A 9,780-nucleotide genomic window follows, 5' to 3' on the forward strand; every position below is an offset into this window, starting at 1 on the left:
ACGAAAAGGAAAGGAAAGAAAAGGGAAAGGAGAAGGAAGGGGAAAGGAAAGAAAAAAAATAGAAAGAAAAAGGAAAGGAGAAGCAGGGAGGGGGCCGGGGCAGAGGCGCCGGAGCCCGGGCGCTGCTCCGGCAGCGGCAGCCGCGGCTGTGGCCCCGGGCTGGCTGGAGCGAACGGAGGGGCTGCTCCGCTCCTGCCCCCTGCCTCTCGCAGCGCCGGCTGCCGGCCCCCGGGCCCGCTCCCCGTGCACGGCAGCAGCAGCTCGGCTGCGGAGCCCGGCGAGCTTTTCTCCCCGGCGCGGGGCTCCGGGCGCCGTCACTGCGCCGCTCGGCTCGGCTCGGCTCGGCTCGGCGCGGCGCGGTGCTGCTGCCGGCTCCCCCCCAGCACTCCGGTAACGCGCCCCGGTGTTAGATTAGCAGGTCGCAGGGGGAAGCGGGGGGGGGGGGGTTGGGAATAAGAGACAGGGAGAGACCACAAATGAATGAAAGTTTGTTTAAAAAAATAAAATAAAAATAAATAAATAAAACAGCGAGGTGCCCGGGCACGGCCGAGCTCCGACCGGGGACGGGCCCGGGGGGGCGCAGCAGGAGCCGGGCACGGGGCAGGGGGTGCAGCCCGCGGTGCCCCTCGCTCCTCCCGTCTGCTTCTGGCCTCTTTTCGTTTGGCTGGGGCTCGCTTTTCGATTTTCTTTATTTTTTATTATTCTGGGGGGTCGTTTTGGTTGGGGGCCGCCCTCCGCCTTCTGTTCTATTGCTCCTGGGCCGCTGCCCTTCGCTCCCGGGCCTGTTATTCGCGGGCCGCAGCTTCCCGGCCCCGTCCCCTCGCTTTTGGGGCGCTTTCGGCTCCGTTCGGGGCCGCGGGCGCCGCTCCCCGGGGCCGGGCCGAGCCCCGCGGGGCCGCGCACGTCGGGGGGCGCCCGGGGCGGGGCGGCGGCCGTCGGGGCGCGCGGAGGGGGGAAAACCAGGCGCGGAGCGCGCCCCCCCCCCCCTCCGAGGAGTGGGCGTGGCGAGCGGCAGCCGGGCGTGGCGCGGCGAGCCGGGGGCTCGGCGCCCCCGATCCGCCGCGCTCCGCTCCGCGCTTTGCCGGGCGCCGCGTGCCGGCGGCCGCCCGCCCGCCCGGCCCCCGCCGGGAGCCAATCAGCGGCCGCCCGTCCGCACGTGGAGCCGGGGGGACTCAAGAGCGCCGCGGCCGCCGCTCACTCCCCCCGTGACGGGCGGCCCGGCGGCAGCGGGCAGCGCCGCGGGGGCGTCGGCGTCGGCGGCGCCATCGCCATGAGCGGCCCCTACCCGGAGGAGGGCTGCGGCGAGCGCCCCGACGGCGCCAAGAGCAAGTCGCCCACGCTGCTGTCGTCCTACTGCATCGACAGCATCCTGGGCCGCCGCAGCCCCTGCAAGGTGCGGCTGCTGGGCGCCGCGCACAGCCTGCCCGCCGCGCTCGCCGCCCGCCCGGAGCACGACAAGGCCGCGCAAGGTGAGAGCCGGCAGCCGGGGTGGGGGTCGGGGGGGAGCCGGCGGGGCTGCCCCCGACGCGGGGCTGCCCCCGACGCGGGGCTGCCCCCGACGCGGGGCTCTCCCCGACGCGGGGCTCTCCCCGACGCGGGGCTGCCCCCGACGCGGGGCGCTCCCCGCGGACCCAGCGCCCCGCACTGACCGCGCCGCTCTTCTCTCTCTCCCCCCCTCTCTCCCCTCTCTCCTCCCCGCCCGCCCCGTCCGGCCGCTGTCCGCCCCGCCGCAGGCTCGCCGAAGGGCAGCCCCCCCTTCGAGGCGGCCGAGCTGCACCTGCCCCCCAAGCTGCGCCGCCTCTACGGGCCGGGCGGGGGCCGCCTGCTGCCGCCGGGACCGCGGGGGGACCGCCCCGACGGGCGGCCGGAGGGGGGCGCCGCCGCCGTGCCCCCCGCTGCCGCTGCCGCTCCCGCCGCCGCGGCCGCCCCGTGGGACACGCTGAAGATCAGCCAGGCGCCGCAGGTCAGCATCAGCCGCAGCAAGAGCTACCGCGAGAACGCGCCCTTCGTGGCCCCGCCGCCCGCCCTGGACGAGCTGGGGGGCGGCGGCGCGGCGCACGTCGAGGAGCGGCCCGGCCCCGCCGCGCCGGCCGCCGAGGAGGAGGAGGAGGAGGAGGACGAGGAGATGCTGGAGGAGGAGGACGAGGAGGAAGAGGAGCTGGAGGAGGAGGACGAGGAGGAGCTGCTGGGCGAGGACGGCGGGGGGCTGCTGAAGGAGGCCCGCCGGGGCGCCGCCGCGGCCCCCGGGGCGGAGGGCGGGGAGCTGTCCCCCAAAGAGGAGCTGCTGCTGCACCCCGAGGACGGCGAGGGCAAGGACGGCGAGGAGAGCGTGTGCCTCTCGGCCGGCAGCGACTCCGAGGAGGGGCTGCTCAAGAGGAAGCAGCGCCGCTACCGCACCACCTTCACCAGCTACCAGCTGGAGGAGCTGGAGAGGGCCTTCCAGAAAACCCACTACCCCGACGTCTTCACCAGGTACCCGCGCCGACGGGGCGGCCGCGGGGGGGGGGGGGGGGGGGTCGGGGGCTCTAGCGGGGACGGGGACGCCGAGAAGGTCGCCCCCCGCCCGGGGCCGCCTCCGGCTATTTTTACCCCGCGCCGCCGCCGGGCCCCGGGATCGGTTTCGCCCTCCCCGGGCGGGCTGGAGCGCTGCCCGGCCCCGGGAAGCCCCGGCAGGGCGCGCATCAAAGCGCCGCCGCCTAAAAATACCGGCCCGGCACGTCGGGGCCCCGGGGCGGCCTCGGGGGGGCTCGTACCGGGGAAAGGGGGAGCCCGGCGGGGAGAGGCCGGGCTGCGCGCCCGCTGCCCGAAATAGCACCCCCCCGACGGGGCTGAGCCCCCCGCGCCCGCTCGCCTCGCTCCCGCACCCCCCGGCCCTTCTTTCGTTTGTTTCCCCGGCGGGGGGGCGCCGAGAGCTTTCCGCCGGGCTCTTTTGCTCCCCCGCTGCCGGGCATCGCCCCGGGGGCGCCGCCTCGTTCCCCCCCAGCCCCGGCCGCAGCCTCGGGCCCGGCGGGTCGCGATCGGGTCGCGATCGGGTCGGGTCCCGGCGCTTTTTTGTCGCGCTCCCGCCCCGCGTTTTCTCCCCGTCGCTGCGCCGGGACGGGACGGGCCCGAGGCCGGAGGGGCTCGGCCTAAGCCCGGGGGGCTCCCGCTTTAAGCCGGCGGCCTGAGGGCGAACGGACGGCTCCCGTTCGCCGTCCCCGTGCCTCGGACAGCGCAGCGCGGCTGTGCCGGGCCGGGACGGGAGGCAGCCCCGACGGCAGTCCCGACGGGGGGGAGCCCCGCTGCTCTCGGGCCGGGTGCGGGCGGTGCCGGGAGCGTGGCTGCGGGCTGACGGCGGCGTGTGTGTCTCCCCAGGGAGGAGCTGGCCATGAGGCTCGACCTGACCGAAGCCCGAGTGCAGGTGAGTGGCGGCCGCGGGCGGCGGGGCCCCGCTCGGGATCGGGAGCGGGATCGGGAGCAGGACCCGGGGCGTCCCCGCGCCCCTCCGGCCCCGCGGCGGCCGAGCCGACCCCCGGGTGATGGAAATGAGGGGGCCCCGCGGGGTTTTGGTTGTTAGACACGGCCCCGCTCGGCTGCGAGCCGGGTACTTGGCTGCGATCAAATCTCCAATCGGGCTTCATAAAAGCCCACTTAGTGCTAGAACAAACAGGGCCATTTGAAGGCGAAATGTTGTTTGATTTCCTCTCCGCCTGCACAAGGAGCTGGCTAATGCTATTTGATTTCCCATTTTTGATAGCAATAAGCCTGCATTGATCTAATAGTGAGTGAGTGCAATGCTATTAAAGGTGTTTGCCGCCCCATACCAGAGTGCATTTCCCAACCCAAGTCTCATAACCAGAGAGACGATAAACATTGGGATGCCCTGATTGCCAACAGAAAACAGATGTCTCCGAGTTGGAAGCTGAGCAAATCACTTTACAGTTAAAATCAGGCGCTGATAAAGCATAATAAATTCCATATGGCTCATTTAATACACAACAGCTTCTTGCATTAGAGGGGCTAATGATGAGATTTGTCCCCTCCTTTCTGTTGACACATTTCTCCATTGTCAAACAGAGATGTGACAGCAAATCAGTATTTTCAGCTCAGGGGAACAAGTCGTGGGAAAGTTAAATAACTTTTAAAAAAGAAAGACACCCCCTTTCTCTCCCCTATTCACGGGAGAAGATGTAATTAAGGGAATATGAATTATGAGAGTCCCTCCGTTTACCTTTGGGTGTACTCAGACTTATTAATTCAATAACGGGGAATTGCAGCGAGGACAGCTCGCTAATTGAGTTTTAGCTGGCAGAGACGATCCGTTTGCCAAAGACTCTCGGCTTCCCCGCGAACACGGAGGAGCCTCTTCCTACGTGCGCGCCCCGGTGCGCGTGTGGGTATAAATTATAGATGGGGAGCTGTAGCGAGGGACCCGCAGCGCTGCCGCCTCTGTCGGATCCCGGGGAGACGGGGCGCCGCGCTGCTCCTGCAAAACGGAGCCGAGCCTCAAAGGGGAGATTTCGAGCCCACGGCAGCCCGAAAATCTGACAAACGCGAGTCCCTCTCCGAGCCTCTCGCTGGGTGCGTGTGGCGCCCCGCGCTCGCGTTTCAGCGAGTGTTTTCTTCCCCTTCGGCGAGCGGTGCTTTTTTCCCACTGCCTCTCCCTCGGGTTAAGCCCGGGCTCGTTGATGATGACTATTATTATTTTTTTGTTTTGTTTTGGAGGGGGGGGGGAAGAGGAAAGGGACGGCGATTCCGTGGCTTCCGAACTAAGTTTTGTAAAATGCGCCCTGAAAGCACAGCGTGGAAACGCACGTTTGCTGCTTCGATCGCGCTGCAATTTATTTCTTCGTTGCAGGCGCTGGCGAAGTCACGATTTTTTCGTTTTTAATCTTTTTTTTTGGAGGGAGGAGGAGGAAAAAAAAAAAGGGGGGGAACGAAAAAAGCGGCGACCCCCTAACGCCGCCGTTTGTGTGTGGTCACCTCGGCGAAACCAGGGCGCGCTTCCCCGGCTGGGGCGCGCAGGGCGCCCGCAAGGAGCCCCCTTCGGGGCAGCCCCGAGACCCGGCGGGGCCGGCGGGGGGCGCGGGGCGGCGGCCCCCGGGGGGGCGGCGGCGGAGCGGCGGGCGCCGTCGGGCCGGTGCGCGGCGGCGGCGGCGGCGGGGCGAGCGGTGCTAAACCCCGTGTTTCTTTTGGCTTGCAGGTATGGTTCCAGAACCGTAGGGCTAAGTGGCGGAAGAGGGAAAAGGCTGGGGCTCAGACACACCCCCCAGGTTTGCCTTTCCCTGGTCCCCTGTCAGCAACTCACCCCCTCAGTCCATACCTTGATGCTAGTCCTTTCCCTCCTCATCACCCAGCTCTAGACTCCGCCTGGACCGCCGCCGCCGCCGCCGCCGCGGCCGCCGCCTTCCCCAGCCTGCCCCCGCCGCCGCCCGGCTCCGCGGCGCTGCCCCCCGGCGGGACCCCGCTCGGCCTCGGCACCTTCCTGGGGGCGGCCGTGTTCCGGCACCCCGCCTTCATCAGCCCCGCCTTCGGCAGGTACCGCCTCGCCCGGGGCGGGGGGGGCGCGGCGCGGCGCCGGCCGCCTTCGTGCGCCGAGCCCCCGCGGGGGGCGCCCCGACGGCGCCCCCGGCCCGGGAGCGCCCGGCGGCGGCGGCGGTGGGGTGACGGCGGCCTCTCTGCTTCTGCTTCCCTTGCAGGCTCTTCTCCACCGTGGCCCCCCTGGGCAGCGCCTCCAGCGCCGCGGCGCTGCTGCGGCAGCCGGCGCCGGCCGCCGAGGGGGCGGTGGGCTCGGCGGGGCTGGGGGACCCGGCCAGCGCTGCCGCCGACCGGCGGGCGTCCAGCATCGCCGCCCTGCGGCTGAAGGCCAAGGAGCACGCCGCCCAGCTCACCCAGCTCAACATCCTCCCCGGGAGCAGCACGGGGAAAGAGGTGTGCTAAGATACGGGCGCCGTCCTTCCCGCTTTCGTTTGCGTGCGTTTCAGTTTGCCGGGGGGATTTTTTCAGGAGCGAGAGAGAGGCGGATAAATTGGCGAGTGGGGAAAGGTCACCTCGTAGCACGAACCAAGACCAAATGGGGGAAAACGTTTCTTTTTTCTTTAAAAACAAAAAACAAAATAAAATAAAAAAGCGGACCAGCAGCTAAGACCGGGGTAGGTTCCCGAGGCAGGAACTGGAGGACAGCGAGCGCATCGCCCGGCAGTCAGCCCTCACGTGGGTGAGCGGGGCGACGCTCGCAGGCTCCCGAACCCGAAACTCCTTGGCTGGTACATTTCCTAAATGTACGACGTGTTAATTTCCTCGCTGAGCATCAAGCGGAAAAAAAAAAAAAAAAAAAAAAAAAAAAGCCCTACCTAATAAAATTTATTATATATTAGCGTTACGTACACTTAAATATTTTTCCTTCCGTTTATCTGGCAAGACAAAAAAAAAAAAAAAAGGCGAAGAAAAGAATCGAAAATTGTAATTGAGAAAGGAAAGCGAAGGGGGGGGTGGGGGGGCTGCCCGCACCTCTCAAAGCCCCGTCCCACGGTGCTGGGCTGGCCTGGTGGGCGCACTGGAGAAGTGTCGTACACGGCGCTGCTGCGAGCCGCGGGTGCTCACCGAGGATGCTGCCAGTGCAGAACGAAAGTGAATTTGATGCTGTAAGATAACCAGTGCACTTAAGGGAGAGGGTATATCTTTTTCTCGTTATATTCTTTATCACTACACCAACCAAGGTTTTTATATCAAACCAAAGGGAAATACACTGCTAGAATATGGACTGTTTAAGTCACTAAACTGTGATTATTGATTCTGTACATACCATTGTTATAAAAAAGAACAGAGCTTTGTATATTTGAAATGTTATAAAACAATTGCACTCAGTGTAGTGTTGTAAAAGTTTGTCATTCTGTAGATTCTTACTGTGTTGTAGATATCATAGGGGTCCTAGACAAATATTTATGTACAAACCCTTTATTTAACTTATTAACTGTAGAGGTTTCTGAAACCCTCAAGAGGCGATGGTACAGTACTTTTCCGTGTAATGTCGTTATTGTTAACACTTTTCCTTTGCTATCCGGTGGAGAGGTGCCACGTTCAGAAAATAAACAACGATATATGTTTACCAAAAAAAAAAAAAAAAAAGAAAAAGAGAAAGAAAAAAAAAGAACGAAAGCAAAAGAACAAAACGCCACAAAGCAAAGTCCTTGCGGGGGCGCCGGGAGCTTCGCACCGCGCCCCCCTCCCGGCCGGGCCCCCCCGGGGTTTTGGGGACCCGGGGGCCGGGGCCCCTCGGAGGCGGCGGGGCCGGGCGGGGGGCGCAGCCCCGGGGCTCGGGGGCTCGGAGGGGGCAGCGCCCGCCCGGTTCTCGCCCTCCGAGCGCCGCCGCCCCGGGATCAGTGTCCTATCCACCCCCCCCTCCACCCCCACCCCCACCACCCCGTTTTATTTTTCTTGCCCCTCGTTATTTTTATTTTGTCGCTTGGAAGCAGCCTCCTGGCGTCCCAGCGCCGCCGGGGTCGGCAGCCCCCGGCTCCGCTCCGCGCATCCAGCGGGGCCGCGGGCGGCTCCGGGAGGGTTTGGGGGGGTTTGGGGGGGTTCGGCCGGCGGCGGGGCGCTCTCGGGGCCGCCCCGTCGGGGCCCCGGCCGCGACCCTGCCCCGCTGCCAGCCGCGTTTCCCTCCCCCCCCGCCCTGCTTTAGGGTTTCAAAAAACACCAGAGGCGCAAAAAAAAATATTTTTTTTTTACCCGTTTTTTTTATTTTTATTTTTTCTGATGGGGAAAATAACGCTTGTTCCCTGGACGTTATTAACGGTGCGGTCTGAAATATACATTTTTTTGCCGTAAAGAAAAGGGAATCATTATCGAGCCATTACGCATTAAGAAATGTCATTCAGTCATTTTTATTCATTCGGCTGAAATCTTCGTAAAAGCCAGAATCATACTTCTGCAAGCAGCAATTTTGTTAATCCAGGGGGTTATTACTCTGGTCCCTTATTAGGATCTATACTGCTGCCAAGCAATCCTATAACCTTCTCAAAAGAAGTTTACCTCCGTGTTATAAAACCAGTAGTGGTATTTATACTGTGCAATAATTAGTGTATTACTTGAATCCACTAACAGGTTCATTTTATCTCTGCACAAAACCCCTAGTCTGCTTATAGAAAGCTTGTGCCTCCTTTGGCGCTGTTAAAGTGGTGAAAGAGTGAATGAAGGCTGGTAGCACTTTCTCCTTTTGCCTTGCCTTAATTCCCATCTCTTTTTGCTCTCATCCAATTAGTGCAGTGTATTAAGCGGTTTATCATCTCATAGTCAGCTATTGAGAGAAACAAGGCGAACACTTTGCAATAGAGCCTGCTCTCCTTTGACACCCTCAGGTACTTACATATTCCACTGTGCTATGAATAATAGAGGAAGAATAGAGCGCTAATTCCCTCATCAAAGAATGCCTTGTCTGCTGCTTTGCTCAACAACACCATTCTGATCAAAAGAAAAGCAATAAAGCTTAGCATAACAAAACGAAACCTACTTATTAGCTTAGTGGTTAAATTAATGCAGAGCCGCTGCTATTCAAAACCAAGGTTTGAAAACAGCCTCCAACAACCTGATAATGCTGCCTTCGGGATGAAGGAATGTTAAGCTGCAACCTGAAGCTGGCACAGATGAGTTCATCCATTAAAGTGCCACGGGGAGGGCCGGCGGCGGCCGCTCGGGCCCGCAGCGCTCCGGGTGCCCGCCGGGGGGCTTCACCCCTCCGGGGGCGGGGGGCTCGGGTGGGCCGGGGGCAGACCCCGGTCCCCCTGGGGGGGTCGCGAAGCCCCCCCCCGGGCGGCCCCGCCGCGCCCCCGGCCGCCTGCTCCGCGCCCCGCGGCAGCGCTCGCGTTGGGTGCAGGCGTCCCCAAAGCCGCGAGCGGACGGGCCCGGCCCTGCCGCCCTCCCGGCACGGACACGCACGGGGCCGGGCTGCCCCGCGGCCACCGCTCCGCCTGCAGGCCCAGCGCCGGGGGGAGGGGGGCACGCCTCGGGCTCCTCCGAGGCTCCCTGCCCAGTTAGCGCCAGGAGCATCTCCGTCATCCTAACCGGGTCGGGCGTTGAAGGTCTTAAAAAGTAAACCTGGGTGAGATGACAGCAAGCCCCCGCCTTTCGAGGAGCTGCAGTGCCGATGTCCTTCCTTCCAGCCGCCCGCTCCCCAGAAAGTCTCCTCTGCGAGCGCCCAGGTGAACACCCTGGGAGAGATGACGGCTCGCCAAACACCAGCACAAAGAAGCGATGGAGCAGAGGCAGTTTTTCAGATATTGTGATTAAACTTTAGGGTGGTGAGGCCCTGGCACAGGCTGCCCAGAGAAGCTGTGGATGCCCCATCCCTTGGGGTGCTCAAGGCCAGGCTGGATGGGGCTTTGGGCAACCTGGTCTGGTGGGAGGTGTCCCTGCCCAGGGCAGGGGGAGTGTAACTGGGAGGTCTTTAAGGTCCCATCCAACCCAAACCGTCCTGCGATTCTATGAAAACTCCACGAATTTAACCCCAGAGTCACTTTGTGCATTTAGGCCCATTTGAGCAGACATCGCCCATCTCGGCACACGGCACCTTCCAACGCTCTGTGCAGCTCCCACTTGGGGACAAACGGAAGCCATAAAATCCACCAACCCAGACACGCACATCCCTTCAGCACCCACCGCCTTCTTGTTGATGTTCTTATTTTTTTCTTTGAGCTTTGTCAGGCATCCTAAAAATGGACACGTGGGCACTTCTGTCAACCCAGGGAACATTTCGAGCAACCTCGCGCAGCGCATTTCTAGTAGTCAGATGATCCAACCCAG

General features: G+C 63.3%; 1 protein-coding gene across 3 annotated transcripts; it reads left to right on the top strand.

The window, feature by feature from the left end:
* Nucleotides 1-1,171: 1,171 nt before the first annotated feature.
* Nucleotides 1,172-6,439, top strand: ARX (aristaless related homeobox). 3 transcript variants are annotated; one of them, XM_080587534.1, is made up of 6 exons: nt 1,175-1,469; nt 1,734-2,472; nt 3,355-3,400; nt 5,183-5,252; nt 5,337-5,517; nt 5,679-6,057. In XM_080587534.1, exons 1-6 carry the CDS (start codon nt 1,271-1,273, stop codon nt 5,917-5,919), a joined length of 1,476 nt encoding a protein of 491 aa, XP_080443660.1. In that variant the 5' UTR covers nt 1,175-1,270; the 3' UTR covers nt 5,920-6,057. The 3 variants fall into 3 exon arrangements, with proteins under 3 accessions (XP_080443662.1, XP_080443660.1, XP_080443661.1); XM_080587536.1 differs by having other exon boundaries at nt 1,172-1,469; nt 5,183-5,517; XM_080587535.1 differs by lacking the exons at nt 5,183-5,252; nt 5,337-5,517 and having other exon boundaries at nt 1,177-1,469; nt 5,679-6,439.
* Nucleotides 6,440-9,780: the final 3,341 nt, after the last annotated feature.

The sequence above is a fragment of the Anser brachyrhynchus genome (genome assembly GCF_964034855.1).
Source record: "Anser brachyrhynchus genome assembly, chromosome: 1".
Classification (NCBI taxonomy): domain Eukaryota; kingdom Metazoa; phylum Chordata; class Aves; order Anseriformes; family Anatidae; genus Anser; species Anser brachyrhynchus.

What these genes read in the sequence shown, in the direction of transcription:
- ARX (XM_080587536.1), top strand. Translation starts at nt 1,271, where the DNA reads ATGAGCGGCCCCTACCCGGAGGAGGGCTGCGGCGAGCGCCCCGACGGC. An exon ending in TACCCCGACGTCTTCACCAG is followed by an intron (nt 2,473 to 3,354) that starts GTACCCGCGCCG and finishes GTGTCTCCCCAG; the next exon opens with GGAGGAGCTGGCCATGAGGC. An exon ending in TGACCGAAGCCCGAGTGCAG is followed by an intron (nt 3,401 to 5,182) that starts GTGAGTGGCGGC and finishes TTTGGCTTGCAG; the next exon opens with GTATGGTTCCAGAACCGTAG.